The following is a 22562-nucleotide window of genomic DNA, read 5'->3' on the forward strand; positions in this document are numbered from 1 at the left end:
TTTAAACACTTAAACAATAATAACTTGTTAATTAACCCCCCATTTGTTCCAGAGGAGGAAGGTGGCAAAATGGATGAAACGCTCATCTCCCAATGCATAATCCGCGAGGATCTGTGTTCGAATCCCGCTCTCACCCTTTCTCTTAAGTTTCACGGGAAATCGAACTGAGCGTCCAATCATTCAGATGATACGATAAACTGAGATCCCATGGCGCACTGAAAAAGAACCCATGGCTACGTGAGTGTTGTCCTCTGGCAAAGTTCTGTAGAAGAAATCCACTTTGCACACGAATATATATGTATGTGCGCACACACACACACACACACACACACACACACACGCACGCACACGCGCGCGCGCACATATATATATACATATATATATATATATCTGTAGCCAAGCGCTTGGCTGGCTACACACACACACACACACACATATATATATATATATATATATCTGTAGCCAAGCCCTTGGATGACTCCACTGACTGTTTACCACACAAGCTATAGCAGACGTCTTTTCCATAGTGTGCCCACTGCCGGTCTTCAACGACTGGCGCAGAATGTGTGACGCCATTCCCAGTTTGAATGCAGAGCCCATTCTAAACCTATTCTCTAAACATCTATCAAATCAAGTCTCTGTATCGTTCGCTGCAATGTTATATTTGTTGTGCTTACACACACACTTTCATCAGTTAGAAGCATATTTGATTTTAGTTTAATGGTTCGTCAATGTAAAGATTTCAACTGACGCTAAGCTTACGTCATTTTGTCTTCTCGTCACACATAATGCTGCTGTTACAATTCTGCATGTGACTGCTGTTGGAAACTAAAACCACACCATTATAGTGTTTGGATGAGAACAGATCAGGCATTTAGAAGATACAAAGCAAATTTTCATTGTCAACACTTACCAACAACCACTCCACAACTAGTGTCGCTGTACGCCATTGGGTGAGCTGAAATGTGTGCTTCGAAAAACCCGTATTTAATTAGATATCTCTTTTGTCAGATCAGTAAATTGCAAATATTATATACTGGCAGAATCGTCGCAATTCCATCTTTAAATCAATTCCATTTGTGTTTGTCTGCGTTAAACTGATTTAACGCAGTTTGTAATTTTCAGTGACAAGCTTGCTAAAACTGACCCTGTTCAGGTGACTTGAATTAAGATTATAAATTCATCTTAAATAATCAACACTTCATTTTATACTCATTATAAAATAGGCATCAAGCTCTTTCGCGACCTATCCAACGTAAATCGGTTCAGGAATCATTTAGAAATCTATCACTGAACACCTTGTAACAAACACAATTCTAATCAGATTTAGCCTGATTGGGGATCTTTTGTTTCATGGGCCAGACGAGCGTCATTGCAGTATCCCTAACTTGCATAAATAGCCACAGCAGGTGATCACTAGTCACTTTCACCTGAGCCCGTTAGCGGCGATAGCCAGCTGCTGACCACTGACTGTGTGTCACACATAGTGTGTGTCCCCCAACGGACAGTGTCTCGCTACGTATTACTTGCACTGTTTTCTCTAATCTCGACTTCTCATCTTCTTTATTGTCTTATTCTTATCTTCTTTTAACTATTGTAAATAAAACAATAGAAACACCCCTTTGTGACTGGCCTGCAATATGCCCTGGCACTGGAAATTTTCTATCCCTTAATACAGTAAATCATCAGTAATTCTTTTGTACCGTCCCTTCCTATAATAATACCACTCCGGACCACGGCTTACACACACACACACACACACACACACACACACACACACATACACACACACAAACATATATATATATATGTGTGTGTGTGTGTGTGTGTGTGATCATTCATTCAAAACAACAAGCGGTATTATAGATAGAAAGTTAGATATATCTGTCCACTGGTGTATCTGTCTGTCTCTGGAAACACACACACACACACACACACACACACACACACACACACACACGAACGCACGCGCGCATATACGCACAACATATACATACTACATATGTATACATTGTGTGTGCGTGTCTGTGTGTGTGTGTGCACAGGCACAGGCAGACAGAAACAGAGACGGCCAAAGTCCGGAATATAAAGTGAACGCACTCAAAATAAACTATCTACTGACAACAAGTGATAACTCACGGTATTATTTGTCCTCCTGTCTCACAATCAGAGCAATAAACCATTTTAAAATAGTACTGTAAATGTCAGTGCACTGCACTCATACACGATTATCATTGAGTCATCCAGGGTCTGAACGGTGGATATTTATAAATATCTGGAATGTATTCTTTGTATACCATTCGTAAACCAGCTTCGAGCAATGTTATTTCTGTGTTAGAGATGTCTGCAGATGAGCGCAGAATGATGTAGTTGGCAAAAAGTGTTAGAATACAAGACGTGGGAAACAAGTGTCTTCTTTATTTCATTTTTTGTTCACACATATACACACTGCATGTATTGTTAAATAGTCTGTAGCAGACTTTCTTTGCTCACCATTTTAGTGTAATGAACTGATAAAATTCTGCGAGTGAGTAGTCTTTTTGAGTTTAGCAAGAAAGTAGCCTTGATTATATGCTGTGTATACTTGAAAAAAAATATCGAGAATTGTTCCCTCACGCTGTATGTCTCCAGTAAATTAGTAATGTTAAATGTATAATAATTGTGGCGTAGTTGTGTGTGTGTGTGTGTGTGGACACAGTGTTTGTAAGATTATTTTCAAGTTTCTGAAGCTCCATTTTATTGCGAATTAGGACATGGAAGTGATTTTTTGTGTGGTTTCTGCACACCCTGCGAAAGAAGCTGTGGTGGCCAAAATACACAGTCTCGCCCTGTATCTGTCACGCTCCTTTTCTCCTCTCTCTCACAAAGGGGAACACTTTTTTTACATGAATCTAATCTGTTGTCTTGGATTGCAGAGGCATTATGTTTTATTCTGTTGGTTCTATCAATAACTGCAGTGCATTAACATTATTTCTATATCCGATGTGTCATGTGGTGCGTTCATAGTCATTGATTTTTTTCTGTTGAAAGACAGTGCAAGACAACACGTCATTGAATATTACCTCTGCGTTTATATCATTATTTAATTGTGATACTGATTGGAGAAGACAGAAATGGAGACTTGATACTCCTGTCGAAAAAACAAGTCATCTATTACTATTACGTAAATTTTATAAATAGATTTTCTCGTTGAGAAAAGTTGGTGTCTGGCGTCTTAGATATGTGGCAGTCTTAGTCTTGCTATTTCTACTATGGTATTAGTTTGATAAATGTAATGCATGGCAAGTTGCTTTCGCAAAATAAAAGCTCAATGGTGAATTCTATAAATTCGACGTGTGGCAGTCGTAGCATTGCTGCATCAGATTGAATACTTGATTAGATGGTTATATTTGTGTGTGCGGCGTATAGTAATTTCTGGATCTATGTGAATGGTTAAACTTTCTTTTTATTTTATGTGTGCGCAACCAAATATACTCAACAATTTACAGTTCTATCAGTGGGGTTTAATTTACTACCTCTTTACATATGTTAGGTACGTAAATGTAAGAACCACCGGAAAATGATCACAACAATGTGGGTTGTCGGGTACCTTCCACTCAAAGACCAGGACCAGTGAGGGATTGTACACTGACAGACCAAGACATGAACAATAACCTGTGACTGAATGGAATTGATTTGGGTTACATTTGTATAGGTTACAATGGCTTCATTCTGACAAAAAGCCTCTAGAGAAAGTATGATCACTGCACAAACGTTGTGAAATATAATTCAGATCGCCCGATAGAAAAATAAAGCAAATAACTGCATCCAACAAATTAATTATTTCTTGTTTGGAGACAGTTACTGATGTTAGCAAATAGAAAAACAGTAGTTTTTGTGCTGCGAAAAGTCCCCGTTGATTCAGCTTGCAGGGACGTGTGTAGTGGATTGGGCTGAACGGAAGAGTTTTCTGGAAAAGTAAAGAAACACAACCAGTAAAACCACATGCTGTTGGACTTGTATATATATATATATATATATATATATATATATATATATATATATATATATATATATATATATATATATGTAGAGTGTCAGAGGCATGCAAAGAGGGATAAAGAAGAAAAGCTACTGGTGATCTGCATTACGACAGTTTCATTCTACTGCACCATGATACTGGAAAGCTGAAGATGTTGAAGAACTGCACTGTTCTTTCCTAATTATTATATGATGGTAATGAGTGGATTCGACAAATCGGAACAATGTGTTTTATAACGCTTATGTATGGCGTGTATGTGTTGTTCATTATCTCCTATTCCCCAACAGAGGTCGAAATATCGTGTTCTTGACCATTCATCCATGAGTGCTGTGTGTATGTGTGCACGCGCGTGTCTGTCTATCTGTCTGTATCTGTGGGTCTGTGTGTGAAACATAAAGGGCGTATCATAATTACAGTAGGAGGTTTATCAAGAGTGTATTACTAACATTGTGAAAATTCATTGACAGATCAAGACAGCAGCCGTGTGTTTCATGTCTGAGACGATGATGATGTGAACATTGCCTGAGAACAGCGGTCAGCCCAGTCCTAACAGACCGCTGATACCAATGTGCACAATGCTGATGGATAACAGCCTGGTGCTTTGTGTGCTCTATAATATTCTGCTTGTAACACTAAGTCTACAGCATACCACCTATACCGATCATTTCCAGCGAGCAGTGCAACCTGTTATCAGGGACACGCCTGAGTTAAGTTCTCAAACACAGCAGCACATCACAGAGAGAGACAGCACCAGTGAAACACAGAAAGCGACCATAAAAGTTTCTGTCTCTGATGAGTGTTTTGAAAATGTTACTATTTCTGTTCAAGGTTTATCGGGGTTTATACATCTTGTCCAAAAGAAAACTTCTTTCAACAGCTGGAAGTGTGAGTTCAAGCTTTGCATACCATCGCACAAAATCATGCGTTTTAGAGTTGTTGACTGCTATGGTGGGATTAGTTTGAAACTATTAGACTATTTCAGCGTCATCAGAAATAATGCCCTTGACATACCATGCAGTTGGTACAAATATCTTCCTTTCTTGTACAGTATGACTGATACAGTTATGGTCAAAGCATCATACAATTATTCATATACGAGTATGAAACCGTTTGGAAGATTCAAACTTCATTTCTGTACTGTTCATCGGTCTGCAAGACGTACAGTAGAAGTGGAAATAATTCATCTGTCTTCAGCTGCTGGTGAGTAAACTGCAGTCCTGTATGGCTGTTCGTCAAAACACATAACATTCAATCGTCTAGCGGGATGGATATATGATTATTGATTTTACAGTGAGCTTCTTGCAGTATAAAAGAGCGCTCTCTCTCTCTCTCTCTCTCTCTCTCTCTCTCTCTCTCTCTCTCTCTCTCTCTCTCTCTCTCTCTCTCTCTCTCTCTCAATCTCTCTCTCTGTGTCTCGGTTGCTCGCTCGCTCGCTCGCTCTCTCTTCTTTTCTTTTTAATTTTTTTTTTAGTCTAGTGCTTCCTCCAGCCTACCCCCGTCTCTTATGTACAATGATAGAAATGATAGTATTGATGTATGTCAGTTATTCTCTGTTGAATTGTTGAATTATCACTGAGCATTCCATCAATGTTTGCTGGTGGTTTTTTGTTGTTGTTATTGTTTTGTCTAAATATAATTTACTCCATTGGCTAATATCAAAATATATATCATGAAAATTGAAAAAAAGACTAAGAGTAGGTGTGAAGATTATAATATTTCACTGTGTTTATGTAAATGATATTTTCTAATTATTCTTCCATTTGGTGAACCCATACTTTGAATTTCCCCGTTCTTCTGTCAGCTGATTAGGTTTTACATCATTAAAAGGCGTCTCTTATTTCAGAAAGCTGTTTTCAAAGTTTATTACAACAACGCATTTGTTGCCTCTTCTGTAATATTTAATAAATCGCAGTTAATCTTCGGCATTTCATGCGATTCTTTGCTTCTCTGACATTGGTTGCACTGACAGTTTACAATAGGCCTCCTACCTGTCTGCATGTTATCATTTTAGTCATTGCGAGATGGTATTAGTTAAATCATACCTTATTTGATTAGGTTTATCTCTTTTCTCCGACCATCGTGAATATAGGTTTATCTCTTTTCTCCGACCATCGTGAATATAAATGGTGGTGTTGTTTTTCATTATAATTAATGTCTTGTTCATTCACAAATTACTTTAAATCGTTTTACATAACTTATTTTGAAATACATATTATATATAACTCCCGCAGTTGGCTTCAGTTAATATAAACACGCCTAAATACATAGTATTACAAGCATCATATGAAAACCTTCTAAATCAACAGATGAAAGATCTGAAAGATAGGGAAGGCTCAACATCGTGTTTGTGTTTCTCCATTCGTGTCCTTTAAAATCATGATCATAGTTATTGCGTGTCATGCAGACGGTACAGAGACATAAAGAGAGGGCTTATCACACACCTGTGGTGTACACATAAATTACGTCCAGCAGCTTTTTGCAAGAAATGTAGAATCATACAACTAAGGTGGATAGAATATCATTTCTATAATGACATAAACATATTAAAACAATGAATATCACATTGTGTAAATCACACTCTGTCTTGTTTTCAAACGAAAAAAAATTTCCTTGCGTATATTATGATAATGTTGCTCAGTTAAGTCTGAAACTTGCAAACGTTTGGCTGAATTTCGCTTTACACTAAATGGTGTTTGGTGTTTTCGACGCCATTTCAAACATTGTTTTCTAATATTACTTTTATGAAATAAAGACCATGAATTATCAGTGGAAGAGAAAGCTCGAATCTGGTTTCTGTTCAGTACAAACAATTGGTCCACAGCTAGGTCCAGCCATACGATGAAAACTAAAATGAAAGTCAAACAGGGTATATTGTGCATATACACATGTCTCCCTATTTCGGAAACACAATCTGAACTTCACTTAAATGTAGGAAGTAAGGGAGGTCACCATTGTGAGTCAAGGTGAGAGTATTGTGTTGAATGATGCTCCAACTGAATTTTTTTTAAGATATCCCTATTGATATTCATACTTAAACATGACCCACACAGTGTTGACCCTGAAGTAAATGGAGCATGGGTAAACTGACCCATCTTTCTTAACCCATCTGTGCCGAAATTTCACATTTTAATGAGAATACCTGTAAAGTGTTGCATTTTTAATCAGAAACACGTTTTAAGCATTTATTTTTATTTCAAAAGATGATTTGTAAGATTTATGATGTCAAATATGTGCGTCCCATATTGGACTGGTTGAGTTTACCTGGTGTATCAACACTGGAGCTGAAGTTTCTGTGATGCCAGACCACATCTGCAAGCCAGCCTTTGGGACTGAACAAAAAAACCCAGCTGACCACACTCTTCTTGGACCTGGTGACCAGCATCTTGATGTCAAAGGTTTTGCTTACATCAGGCTCCACCACGGCCAAACTAGCATTCAAGAGAAAGTGTATGTCGTGAAAAGCTCCAAACTGCTGTTGGGTATGCCTGCCATTCACAAATAAGGACTAATCTATGATAACGCTGAAAGCCAGTCAGCAGTCTCCCAAGACCCAAGCACAGATCAAGTTCACATCTTCAGGTAAACTAGAGGAGGAGCAAAACATTGAGGTGGATGACAATGCTAAGCCCTTCTCTCAGTCCAAGCCCAGACGTGTCCCAGTTCCTCTGCTCAAGAAGGTGGAGGTGGAGCTAAACAAAATGACTGACAGTGGTGTCAATGAACCAGTTAGTACACCTACTGACTGGTCCAGTCCCATCGTTGTGGTGCCAAAGGCTAGTGGCGACGTCAGAATCTGCGTGGACCTGACAAGATTCAACAAGAGTGTAAAGCGAGAAGTGTACGCCATGCCATCAGTAGAGGAGACGCTGAACAAGATCTCTGAGGGCAACGTCTTCTCAAAGCTTGACACCAACTCTGGTTTCCACCAGATCTAGTTAAATGAAGAAAGCTCCAAGCTTACCACGTTCATAACGCCATCTACTGTATGGTATGTCATTGGCACCCGAGTACTTCCAGAAGATGATAGACAACATCCTCCAAGGCTTGGATGGAGTGCTGTGCCATATGTGCCATGACATGAAGCTCAAGAACGTCCTTGACAGGCTGTCACAGGCTGGTCTCATGCTAAATGCTGACAAATTTGAGTTTGGCAAAACAATGCTTCAGTACCTGGGCCAGGTGATCAATGCAGAGGGCGTGAGGAAGGATCCCACAAAGGTGAGGGCTATTGTGGACATGCAAGAACCACTGAGTGTGGCGGACGTCAGAAGATTCCTGGGTATGGTGAACCAGCTCATGAAGTTCGTACTCAATCTGGCTGAGAAGTCGAAGCCTCTGAGAGAGTTCTTACACAAGGATGCTGCATGGACCTGGGGACAGGATCAGCAGTCTGCCTTTGCCTCTCTCAAGAAAGATCTAGCATCACCAGAGACATTTGCGCTGTACAACCCAGATCGCGAGACTGTAATTTCTGCTAATTCTAGTAGCTTCGGACTTCGGGCAGTACTCCTGCAACGCCAAAGCAATGGGGTGCTTCATCCTGTCGCCTATGCAAGTCGTTCAGTGATGGAGACCGAGTGGCGGTACACCCAAATTGAGAAGGAAGCACTAGCTGTCACCTGAAGCCTCGAACACTGGTCCGACTTGCTCATCAGCATGACATTTCGTGTGGAGATGGACCACAAACCTCTCGTCTCCCTCTTTTCATCAAAACTGATTGATGAACTTCCTGTTCGCATCCAACGCTTCAGGATGAGACTGGTGCGGTATGACTTTAACATCATTCATGTTCTTGGCAAGGAACTGTACACTTCTGATGCACTTTCCCTAGCACTGTTGTCAAAGACCGAGACGGCGGACAACGATCTGACCTGCCAGGTGGAGGCATACGTCAGTGCTGTCCTGCTGACCCTGCCAGCTTCAGACAGGAGGCTGGATGAGATCAGGTCAGAACACCAGAAAGACGACATCCTTCGGGTAGTCATGCATCATGTGCAGAATGGGTGGCCAGACAAGAACATACTGAACCATCCAGTCAAGGCTTACCTGAATGAACAGGGCAACCTGTCTGTTCATGACGGCCTCTTACTGCAAAGCAAAAGACTGGTGATTCCCTCATCTCTCCAACAAGACGTTCTCCGTCATCTCCATAATGGACATCAAGGCGTCAACAAGACGAAGGAGAATGCAGCAAACTGTGTGTGGTGGCCTGGCCTTTCTCAAGACATTGACCTCATGGTGAAAACCTGCCCTGAATGCGCCAAGAACAGAAAGGCTAGAGTGGAACCGATGAAGGGGACACAGTTTCCAGAGCGGCCCTGGACCAGTATCACAGCTGATTTTTTTTTTTCAGCATAATGGCATACTTTTCCTCCTTGCCATTGACTGCTACTCCAGAGATATGGAGATTGCACTGGTGTCCAACAAAGTAACGACTGCAGAGAAGACGCCTGCATGAAGTAAGTCTTCAGTCGCCATGGCATCCCAGACATCCTTGTCACGGATAACGGGCTCCAGTTCAGCAGTGAGGAATTCGCCAGCTTTGCCCAGTCCAAGGGGTTGAACATGTGACCTCCTCCCTCCACAATCCCCAAGCCAACGGTGAGATTGAGCGTGCTGTTCAGACCATCAAGAATCTCATCAAGAAGTGTGGTGACGATTACATTGGACTTATCATGTACCGCAACACACCCTTGCCCAATGTTTTTTTCCCCGCCCAACTGATTATGGGACGCAGACTAAAAACCTGCATCCCATGTTACCCCAATACCCTTCTGCCCCAGACCCCTGACTACATCCTCAGGAAGAGGGAAAAGCAGTATCGCAAGAACATGAAGGTTAACTATGACAGACGGCATCGTGTAGTTGACCCTGAAGACCTGTCACCCAGTGATGCTGTCTGGATTCCTGACCAGAAGAAAGGAGGCACAGTGATTAGAAGCCATGAAGCTCCTAGAAGCCTCATCATCATGACCTCCAATGGTGTCCTCCTAAGGATAAATAGGCAGATGGCACGGAAACTTATCCATCTGTGCCCACTAGCACTACAGAAGGTGCCTCTCCCACCTCCTGTGCACCTCCTGACTTGGGTGCATTCTCGGATGCAGCCCAGAGCCTGCCTGCAGCCGAGAAGACGCCTGCAGCCCAGAGGACGCTGGCACGCCTGCCAACACCTGGGAGTCCAGAGCCACAGCCAGCCACAGCCCAGAAATCCCAGCCAAGACGATCAGCGAGACTCAGGAAGCTGACCCAAAGACTGGTTGAAATGTGAAAAAAAAAGAAAAAAACAGTTCTTTTCGGAATATTCGGTTTCGTTCGACTCTGTTTATGCATACCCAGATTCAAACACTCGACTGTGGGCCGCCGTTCTTTCTCGGTCTCTGGACCTTGCGATTGGAATGAGCTGCCTCTTTCACTTCGTCAAGTCCTCACTCTCAGCTCTTTCAAGTCTGGCTTTAAAACCCATCTCTTCCAAAAATAGCCTCCCTTGCCTGCCCTTCCTTCTCTTTAGTTTCTACAGTTTTAGAGTTATGCATGTGTGTGAATGACTGGTGGGAAAGTGCTTTGATTTGTCTCTGACCAAGATTCAGCGCTATATAAATACCATTATTATTATTATTATTAATTCGGTTTATGAAAGAATGTCCATTGAAAAAACAAGAGATGTATTCCAACTTGGTTGGTTCGCATTCGGGTCGGTTCTCGCTTCCGGCTGGGGAATGAAAGATGGTGCAACCCAAATAACACCAGATCACAAAAGTCAGTCAGTGTGCGTGTTGGCTATATGACGAATGTGTCAGCCTAGCTAGCGTTGTGTTAGCAGAGTATAAGCGAGCACAATACAGCTTTAATACATAGTGTGGAACCATCACTAACTGGAATTTTCTTTCTGCCTAGTTTCATCATAGGCCTTTCTCGGGTCATAGCAGATTGCAATAACATGTTACCTAACTATAAGTCATTAACAGTTTGAAAAACTACTATGTGGTCAATGATGAATTGTATTGTCTGAAACTACATTTTTGTTCAACCAGAAAGCCATTGTGTACATAATAGGCGAAAAATTACCATTTCCCTATGGCCTTGCAAATACGACTCAAAAGTGCTCTTGTGTGGTTTGATAGACTGGTAACATATTTGCCAAATATTGGATTGTCATGCATGATCAGACTGTTTGCCCAAGGGCTGGAGAAGTATTAAGCTGCTATCATAATTACGGAAATTAATGCAAGTTTATGGACAGGTTTCTGGAAGATGGTTAGGAAGGTTGATGCCGATTTCATCAGCTGTGGAGTCATTACAGGCGCGGACAGCAGGTTTCATTTCAAACACAGAGGAAGATATTATTAGATTCTAGACTCTCACATAAAAAAATCACTTAATGTCATATGATTGTCAGATAGTCGCACAGTAGTATTCTTTGCATTTATACTATTTTTAAGCAACAGTTGCTGTACACAAAATTCAAGATGATAAGATAATTATTTTTGTTTTGCAGGTTATTTACAGACACCAGGATGGGACACATATACAAAACAACTTAACGAATTCATGAGAAGCTGTGTCACACTGACCCGGCCCACTGATCACGTTATCTTCGTCAGTCCTGTCATCTGGAGCGTTAAGAGTATATCCACCTACATTGGTCAGTGTGGCTTGAGGCAACGGTTTTTAAAAGAACCCAAGCTGCACAGCTTCCCTTTATTTTTATTCCCTGATGATTTTGCTAAAACATCAAACAATGAAACCCACTTATCCTTCTTCTTCTCCGGCAAATATTTCAGCTGGACTGAGGCTAGCTTTAGACTTCGCTTCTCATTCCACTTAGAAAATTTGAAACCCCAACAAGTTCCGAGCTCACCACCACAGTCCCACGGAAGGAAGACGAGGTGGAACTGTTCAGTGTCTGTGTGGCCTGACCTGTTTGACCACTTTCCCTGTGACCTGATTCCTCAGTGTGCAGAGTCTGAAGACGAGGCCCGCTGTAACTACACCACAGAGAATTGTGGACTGGGTAAAGTAGGTTGCAGTAAGGTTCTTCATGTGAACATCTACAGAATACATTGTCATGTAAAGTGTATATAAAACAATTCAACTGTCAAAATCATTTTAAGAAAACAATTCATACAGTTTATTTGTTTACGGTTTGGACGTATGATCTAACAAAACGTGTATAAAACGAATATAGGATACTTAAAAATTCACTTTCAAGAATATTTGCTTGCTCATGCATATGATTAGACACATGAGTTAATGTAATAATCTGTGTTTTGGTTGTATGTTTGTATATGTATGTATGGATGGATGGATGTATCATGCATGTATGTATGTATATATGTGTTGGCAAAATGGGCTTTCGAACTCCTCCCGTTCTCCGCACTACGGGATTTATAACTATATAAAATCACCCATGTATACAACCACCACTTCGGTGATGTTTTGCACGAGTTTTTTATGTCTAAAATCCGGCAGCATGAGAGTATCAGCATCAGTATCAGTAACTCAAGGAGGCGTCACTGCGTTCGGACAAATCCATATACGCTTCACTACATCTGCTAAGCAGATACCTGACCAGCAGCGTAACCCAAGGCGCTTAGTCAGGCATTGAGAAAAAACAAACATATATCAAAGAAAAAAAGAAAAAGAAAAAAACATTAAAAAAATAATAATAATAAGCATGAGAGAGGTGGCTAATTCTGAAAGCCCATTTTGCTTATCTCTCATCGTGTGTTTGTGTGTTGACTTTGGGACTGTTATTATTAACCCAGCAAGTATTTAGAACAAGCACCTGCAAGCTGCCCATTTTACCTATTTCTCAACACAACTCTTTTGTGTGTGTTTGTAAGTTTATATTTGTTTTTTTGGTTTTTGTTGTTTGTTTGTTTTTTTGTTGTTGTTTTTTTTGTTTTTTGCTGTTGTTTTTTTAACTGCAACAAAAAGTTAACGGCATATGTTTGTGTTCTAACGCTTAAGGTGCAAAACAGTTATCCTCGATGCAGGCTGCACTGAAGCTTGTGCACAATATCCAGACACTTCAGTGAGGCTAGGATCAGGGAGATGGTTTCTGGCATTCTCGACTGTTAGGATGCTGACACACGCATTCACACCATATATGAATTCATCTCAACACAGTTGATTGTATAACTATCGAAACGAAGTACATTCGGATGAGACGATAAACCAAGGTCCCGTGTGCAGCATGCACTTAGCGCACGTAAAAGAACCCACGGCAACAAAAGGGTTGTTCCTGGCAAAATTCTGTAGAAAAATCTACTTCCATAGGAAAAACAAATAAAACTGCACACAGGAAAAAATACAAAAAAATGGGTGGCGCTGTAGTATGGCGACGCGCTCTCCCTGGGGAGAACAGCCCGAATTTCACATAGAGAAATCTGTTGTGATAAAAAGAAATACAAATACAAATACAAATTAAAGCAACACGGGGTTGGGGGTTACATGAACTTTATCTGTATAATATTTTTACCCGAGTGGGCTTCGAACCGAGGTACCAACCAACCAACCATCAGTTTGAGCAGGACAACGAGCCGCTAGCAAGCTCACCACCCTGGAGGGCGACGGCCATTAACATTCTATTGGATATAAACCTCAGCTTTGGTAGCGCACTGCACCTGAACTAAACAACTCACGCTGTCGCTCAAGCCACATTGGTGGAAAGTTCCGTGGTTCAGCACATAGTAAGTACAACTTTCGGCTGAAATTAGATCCCAAAGCACAAAGGCTACCTATCTTCTTCCAAGACATGAGAGGTTATGATTCGCACCTGATCATGCAAGGAATGACTGATGAGTATAGCGCTTGTTGCATCGCATAGTCATCAGAGATGTACATGAACCTCACGTTGAACAAACTGGCCTTGGACATTCGTGCCCAAGGAAGTCTGTCCTTACAGGTACATGTACTCGTGGGAAAGGTCTGATGAAGAAAAACTTAGAATGACAGGCAAAGGAGTCAGCAATATTACGAGCATGCACAAAAAGCTATTGCGGCTGCTCTGGGCCCTGCACTAACCAACAAGCTCTTTAAACCAATGCAATAACACTTCCTGTTCATCGTTGCCAATGTACGTATTTATGCTGGTGTCTCCGTTTAGTCCCGTCAGTCACAATATATTGTGTTTGTGCCCTGTATAATTTCACTAGCTTCACGTGGTTCAGTCAGGAATCATCTACACCATTATATTATCTATCTATGATAAAGACATAATTCCTTGACTCGCAATCTTCATCATGAGAGTATAGTTTTCCTTCTTATTGTTGTTCCATTCCAATCATATGTGCTTTAAAAGCAAGCGCTAATAACTGCATATCACATATTTATCATTTGTTATTCCAACGTTATGAAAAGTCTCAATGGAAATCAAATTAATAACGAAACAAACATTTAGTAAAAATTAAGTATAACCAAACATTACTTTTTTTCTCTGTGTCATTTAGAAATGATTTTATTAACACTTCGACAAAAAGGAATCCTACTACCAAGTTTAGAAACAGTATGATATGATAACATTGACTTTTTAAACCAAACAGCAAAAAGACCATTAAATGCACATACAAATAAATCTATCCAAATTATTCCATCGACGCCATAATACTGTATTAAAATAAACACGAGAACTATTCTAATCATCTTTTCTTTTTTTTATTCTCACCCGAGCACTGGGACCACAGAGCCAAAGTTTTCTGCGGCTGCGAGCTGAGCGGCCACACAGGTACAACGAAAAGCCAGTTGTGCCAGAGAGCACGCATCACGAAGAACACTGAACTGAAAACAATAGCAACCGATGCATCAAAAAGAGACTTCTTCGAACTTATGATCAACAGCTGCTTTGGCAAAACAATGGAAAAACCCACACAAGAGAAAATATGGACCAGTTACCAGGGAGAAGCAAACTATAAAGCTGACATCAACGCCAAGCTACCAAGACTTCAGAAGATTCCTTGGCAGCGTGATAAGTTTCATGATGAAGAAGCTGCAAGTCAAACCTGATAAGCCTGTCTTCATTAGGTGTCTTCACCATCAACGTATTTCCACCCAGCCACATCCTAAATACTTTTTTTTTAAACTATATGCAAGGGTTACAGAGTCTGAGGGAACAGTAGGGTTGTGAAGCTGGGAATAATCTGCAAAGAAGTGGTACAAGTAACCTAACTGATGAATGACAGAACTGCTGAGAGGCTGTGTGCAAATAAAACTGGGCCGAGAACTGAACCCTGTAGCTCTCCATACTGCAACACCGATGAGGCGGATTTTACATGACCACCTGAGACACTGGGTACGTCAAGTTACATATGATATAAACCAATCCAGGACCGTTCCAGTGCAGCCATGAATGGTACACAGTCGTGTGATGAGGCTGCCAATTGTCTATGGTGTCAAACGCTACTTGTAGGCCAAGCAGTGACAAGATTGTGACACGTCAAGCAGTGACACCACCACTGTCAGGCATGAAGAAGGTCACTAACTACACGCATCAAGGCGGCTTCGGTGCTATGGTATTAATTTTACAGTAGGCTTACTGAAACGGTTCCAGAAGGATGTGAAACTATAAATGTAGTTGCAACTGTTTCAGAACAAAATGCTGCAACTCATTTGAGAAGAAAGGCAATTTTGAAACAGGGCGGTTGTGTGTCAACCAGTTTGGATCGAGATATGAAATAACTCATATCAAAAGCCTTCAGGAGATCTATGAAGTCTATGAACAGTGGCTACCTTTGTTCCCTGCATGTTCCTGCTGTAGTCAGAGGGAGAAGACCATGGCGATGGTGAACGTGTTGGCTCGGAAACAACACTGTAATTTTGGGTGGACTCTCTCTGCAAGTACTTGGAACCTCTTCATTGTGACTCGACCAAAGATGTTCCCAATGATATTGAGGAGAGAGCTGTTGCGGTAGTTGTTGCAGTTGCTTGTGTCGCCCTTGTTTGTGTACATTGTAACGATAGCGTCCATGAGCAAAAACAACAAGAGCAATAATGATGATAATGGAATTTGTTATGCCCTACACCTCCTTTGCACAGCGTCCCAAAGCGCTAACAATCACCATTGATATGGGGAAAATTGGTTACAAACAATTGCGTTATGAATTAAGACTCACGAACAAACAAATCCAATGTGTCAATGTCAAAGCACTCTCTCTCTCTCTCTCTCTCTTCAAAACAAAACAAAAAATGGACTGCACCACACGCCAAAACTTAGACATCCATGAAAGCAGATTTGTACAAGTGTGTTTTGTGGTCAGATTTGAATCAAGATTTTCTTTCAGCATCGCGGATTTGGTAGGGAAGTTCATTCCAGGTGACAGGACCAAGAAACGAAAAGACATGCTGTCCTTGTAATTTCTTGTTACGGTGTGGGATACAGAGAATACATGAATCAGCAGATGATCGCAATTTTTACAAAAATACAGTTATGAATATGCTGTGAATACTGAATGACAATGGTTGAATGGACTGTTTCGTTTACAGTACAACGTTGTTGTTTTGTTTTTGTTGTTGTTTTTTTTTTGTTGTTGTTTGTTTGTTTGTTTGTTTTTTTATTGTTCTCCCTTGTATATGATTTATCAATTTTAGCATTATCATTATCCTTATGCTTTCACTGATCACTTCTTGGCATAAGCTGATGCCAAACTCTTCGACAGTTGTTTTTGATGTCTATTTGCATAAGGTTGTGTGTTGTTTCTTCTTAGAATTGATGTCTGCCCTGTCCATGATTTTCAATGACTTAAGTTATTTGTGACTTAAGTTATTTAAGATATATATATATATATATATATATATATATATATATATATATATAATGTGTGTGTGTGTGTGTGTGTGTGTGTGTGTGTGTGCCAGTCAAAAAGGCAGTAGGGCCTGATGGGATCAGTGGACTGTTGCTGAAGACATGGCTTCACAGTTGTGTGGTGTGTTCAGTAGCCTGTTCAATGGTCTCTGAAGGATTGTCGTGTACCTGCTTTGTGGAAACATTTAGTGATCAGCACAGTACCAACGAACAACCCTGTTTCCTCAAATGACTATCGCCATATAGACCTGAGACCCCAGTTGTCCTGAACTGTTAAGAACGCATCATCCTAAAATACATTCTAGTATACACAACACCCTACCACAATTCGCAATGTGGACGCTCACCTGGAAAAAAACAAATTCGTTTATTCGTTTGTTTTGTTTTGTTTGTTTGGTTTTTTGTTGTTTTTGTTTTGTTTTGTTTTTTGTTTGTTTGTTTTTATTGGCTTTTCAATGGCATTCAGCACCATTCAGCTACATCTCATGGTACGAAGCTTCTTTCATTTAACATCAGTCCAAACATCATGTTATGGGTAAACATTTTTCTTGTTAAGAAACTCAGTCCATTTTTGACAAGCTTTACCTTCTGTGAAGACAACTTCCAGTGGTGCCCCTCAAGGTATTGTCCTGTCACCTGTTCTTTTCACACTGTATACAAATTACTACACTGGCGAAAACAAAACTCCCTTAATCAAGTATTCTGATGACTCAGCCCTAGAAGATCTATTAAATTATGATGCTGTTTACTTTGATTAAGTATATAAAAAAATCCATCTGGCATAAAGAGAACTACTTAGATGTTAGTGTTGAGGAAACAAAAGAAATTCAGTATGATTTCAGAACATAATGGTTCTCCTATCCCTGACCTGTTCATCAAGGAAGTAATTAAAAAGTAATTCAAGGATTGTATAGATGCTTTATTGAATCTGTTTTAAAATTCTCTTTTACGTGGTGGTATGGAGTCTCACTACAAACAATAAGGATGCATTGGAAAATATTGTGAATGTGTGCAGTAAGGTTGTGGATGTGAGACAGGACAGCTTAAGTGAATTGTACAATGTTAGAGTACGTTAGAAAGCCACATACATTTCAAGTGACAGCTGCCATACTTAAGTTTGGCAAAACATTATCAACTCATGCCCTCAGGCAAGTGTTTCTGTCTTCCAAAATTAGCAAACAGAACCAAATGCAGCTTTACCCGAACGTCAATTCAATTAGGGTATTCCAAAGTTGTTGTTGTTGTTGTTATTGTTGTATACAGTGATCATTGATTGTATTCATGGTTTGCTCTAGGTTCTTATCTAGGCTTTTGTGTATGGATGTTGAGAGACTGTGATTCTTGTGTATTGTTTGTGCATTTTACACTCCAGGTAAATTTCTCTTGTTGTGATAAAACATGTATAGATGTGTGTGTGTGTGTGCGCGCGCGCGCGCGCGTGCGTGCGTGCGTGCGTGCGTGAGAGAGAGAGAGAGAGAGAGAGAGAGAGAGTTTTCATTAATTTTGCTTTTCAGTGATCCGATGGAGAAAGTGTTTTGAAACTGTGGGTTGTGAAATAAGACTCACTTTTCATAAAAGGTGTCCAACGTTTCAGACCATATGTCTGTCTTCAGTGACTGTGTTGGATGGTAACAACAGAAAAGTACAAAAGAAAAGCTTAAGAAGATTGTGAGTATCAATCAGTAAAAGGAGGCGAGGACAAACAGAGAAGTGAGTAGAGATTCAGAGGGGGTGGGAGAAGATCCAGAATGGAAAGGAAGGCGGTGGAGAAGGGGAATGGAGTGGTTGGAAAAAGGGGGATGGGAGGTGGGGAGGGTTAGAGGTGGGGGGGAAAGGATGGAAAGGAAAAGGAAGAGCATTTAGTGCCACTGGTCACTCTCTCGTGCTGAGGCCAGCTGGTTGGAGACTGCCAAGGCAGGCGATTTTGTGGGACTCCGTGTGTTTTCTGTATACTCTGTCAAATTGGTTCTGCCACACAGCTGCAATTTTGACATGGGTGAAATTGAAAACTTGGGTATGATACAAATTTTTACATGGATTCTTTCACTGTTTATCCAAGTATGTATGTATGGGCACTTTGAGTGTGTGTGTGTGTGCAAACGTTCATGCAAACATGTTTATGTGTATGTGTGTTCAAGTGTTGTTGATTTCTGAAATATGTCATGTTAAGGCATGGATTTATTTAAAATGTGCAACTGGACATATGCCATTAAATCTTTCAGTCACCACCCTGTCCTTTCTTTACAGGCAGAAATATCAGGGAAATGTTACAGTTTTGAATTGCAAGTTGAACAACATAACTGGACAGACGCTCATGAACATTGCCGAGAACGTGGTGCCTTTCTTGTGAGTTTAGAAACTGAGCAGGAGATCAGGGACGTCGTAAAAGTCATGAAAGATATTGGTAATTCAGCTACATGGGTTGGTCTGACAACTGGAACCAACACAGTGAAGACATCTCTGAATGCAATGTAATACCTTTAGCAAATTTTCTTAAAACAATAATGTTAATTGATTTTCACGTGATATTAACATTTTCAATGCTATAAATACATGTTTTGACCTTTTAGAACCAGCATATTAATGAGTACTTTGATACGATGAAGACGAAGTATGTTGCTTTTTTATGTAGATAAAGAAAGACAGAGACATGAGACAGACTGAGTTTGTTCAAATAGTAGAATTATATGTCTTTGGGTCTCAAAATCTAACATCCATACGTTTGTTGACAAAGGTACCAAAATACTTTGCGCTGGGACAGTAGTAATATTGTTTTCATGTTGCCTCCTTCCGTTGTGTTTGATCCTTACACTGCCGTTGCTACACTGGACTGTCTAATTTTTATCTGGACACGTGCTTATTTCTTTCTCCATTTTCAAACTTGTGATACTGAAGAGGAAATTGGCATTCTTTGTGAACTCCCTACGTCCTCATACCATCACCTTGCCCCCAAACCCGTTATCATTCGCGTACCCAATGGAACAAGCATGTCACGTGTCCCTCTCGTGACGTGTCCCTTACAGCACATGACGCACGAGCTGTTGGCCTGTGACTCAAAAAGTCTGTGCAACAGACTGGAGAGTGCAGAGGAATGGTACAGAGGGACCTGCAATATTGCCCAGGGACAGACACATGAGTATTTTTATTGTGGCACCTGTGACGACTTTGTGCCCTACAGTGTGGTGTGTGATTTTCGAGAGGACTGCATTGGTGGAGATGATGAAGATTTCTGTGTACATCCTACATGCAAGACACACATGATGGACTGTGGGAAGGGGCAGGTTTGTACTCTTTCCTTTGTTTTGGGTGTCATCAAAGAAAGACTGTATAAACAACGATTGTTTAGCCGAATTGGGTCACCACAATATCTTTTTTTTCTTACACACTTCTTGACTTATGTGTAATACATTTCTTATCCATAATTGTAGTAGATAAAACAATCAGAAAAATGAACACTTCTATTTTTTTAATTACCTGCTCACAACGAGACAGGCAACAAATATTTTGAGATATTGTTTTATTGTGAAATAATCTACCAAAGGAAAATAGATCAAACTGAAATTTCAATCAACATTGTTAATAACATACATGAACATATTATTACTTTATGTGTGCACACACTCTGAATTTAACAATATGAACTGTTGCTGACATGGCAACGGTGGGACTATGTTACAATCATTATACTGCAGGCTTTTTTTTTTTTTTAGTAGTAAACCCTGGCGAGAATGAGTGCAGTAAGTTCAGCTGTAATAAGTATCTGGAAAGGTGTTTTATTATAAAGGGGAGTTTGCAATATGTGGAATGCAGCAGAAACGATTCCATCTCCTGGTTTAGACATAAATAAAAAAAGGAATATGTGACAAAAAGAAGGAAACAAAGAAAGCAATAGAAAGTGGTATTTTCAATTTGGATTGGACCAGAACTCGGTAAGAGTGATAGGGTAAAAACAGCAAAATCAGTTTCCAGAATGTAAGTGATACAACTTGAATATCCAGAGACTTCTTACCCTTTAAAATATATTACACCATAATATGTGGATAGGAATAGTTGATATAATAATGCAGATCTGGTAGAAGTGGTGTCTGTAAATTTGACACTTTCTTTTATTGCCATAATGAATGTAGCTTCTACTCAACCAGATTCTCCTGTCACATACAAGTAAGAACCTGACAGTGATTTGCTATGTTGATGAAATAATGGTTCCCATTCCATCTGGAAAAAGCAACAACAAACAAAATATTTCAGTGACGATCTTTACTCAAAGAAACTTCAACCTTTTCACGTTCAGTTTGACACTCATTTGACATCACTGTTATTGACACACCTTGCCTCCATGTTTCTGACTTTGAGCAGGTCTCTCATGTTCACTCTGAAACCACTAACTTTGGGGACTAGCTCAGTTAAAGATTGAAGTGCTGGTGGTATATATATGAGGTTAGTGATAAGCCAGCACGTCAATTAAGTATAGTTTTGGGTTAAACTAGCATGCATGAAAGAGTAAACCTCAAAAGAACCTATCATACCATGGCACCTTGGATGAACAGATAGGTACATCCACACTGTTTGAAGAGCATGTGGCATTGTACTGTAATGAAAAGAAAATAACAGATGGTGACAAAGTGAAAAATATCCTCCCTATTTGTAGATGTGAAAAGGATCCAGGGGTACAATTCTTGGACCTTAACAGAGGAAGAAGAACATAATTATATCTGAGGTTATTTACAGAGATTCTAGATAAAGCTTGAACCTGTTGGCAACTTCAAAGTCAGTCACCTATACTTTATGTCACTCAGACAGAGCAAAAAGGAATTTGTCAACGACTTCGACATTAAAGCGAAACATCGACATTTCCGTGATGTGACATGTCTTCTTATATACTGGCAAAGACAGATCTCCCTAAATCACGCATGCATTGGATGAGCACATGCATCTGTAAGCCAAACTATTTCACAAAACTGGAAAATTCAATCAAACTGGTCACTAACCTAAACGTGGAAGCCCAAGGAAAAGATCCCATATTGAGAAGGAACTGGACAGCACGAAGTCGAGGCGAATGTCACTGCACCAACAGACTGGATATCTACCCCAAATATTCCCCCATGAAAAAGAAATATTGTCTGATTTATGTGGGCCCCATGGTTCTCAAGTGACCGCACCTCAGGATCCTATAGTTGAAGAGCTTATCCATAAACATTGGGACGTCCTGACTGCGAGCGAGCGACAGAGAGAGAGAGAATAAAATGACCAACGCGCGCGTGTGTGTGTGTGTGTGTGTGTGTAAGTGCTGTCCGCACGTAAATTGCTGCTGAGGGGGAGAAGGAAAGTGATGCACAGAATGATCAGAGGGAGAATGTTATACTGATTATCAGAATTTGCAAATGACATACAGCTACAATATCGGCACCAGTATAGAAAGCATAGACAATAGAAAGTGGATGTACGATAACATTTTAAGCATAACGGTGATAAGAAAACATCCATTCCCTTCTCAGTTCTGTTTTCACCAGTCAAAGTAGACGTCTACGATATTTCATTTAGAAACAAAGCCTTCAAGACTCACTTGTAATTGTACTTGATCCAATCGAGGAATTGTGAGAAAGAAAAGATATGGTTAAAAATGTATTCTGTATTAAATATAAGCTTGTAAAGATATGTTGGGGCATGTGGCTGCTGACAATCAAAATCAATATTCAAAGCTATATTTTCATGTTGTTGTTTCTTTGCACAATAAATTCA

General features: G+C 40.2%; 1 protein-coding gene across 1 annotated transcript in view; it reads left to right on the plus strand.

The window, feature by feature from the left end:
• Positions 1-5097: 5097 nt before the first annotated feature.
• The window catches only part of LOC143283464 (uncharacterized), a 31323-nt gene continuing 13858 nt past the window's right edge, over positions 5098-22562 (plus strand). The window contains exons 1-4 of the mRNA XM_076589704.1: positions 5098-5221; positions 11520-12040; positions 19071-19294; positions 19558-20104. Coding sequence (XP_076445819.1) covers positions 5122-5221; positions 11520-12040; positions 19071-19294; positions 19558-20104 — 1392 coding nt within the window. The 5' untranslated portion in view covers positions 5098-5121. The remainder of the gene's footprint in view (positions 5222-11519; positions 12041-19070; positions 19295-19557; positions 20105-22562) is intronic.

The sequence above is a fragment of the Babylonia areolata genome, chromosome 6 (genome assembly GCF_041734735.1).
Source record: "Babylonia areolata isolate BAREFJ2019XMU chromosome 6, ASM4173473v1, whole genome shotgun sequence".
Classification (NCBI taxonomy): Eukaryota; Metazoa; Mollusca; class Gastropoda; order Neogastropoda; family Buccinidae; genus Babylonia; species Babylonia areolata.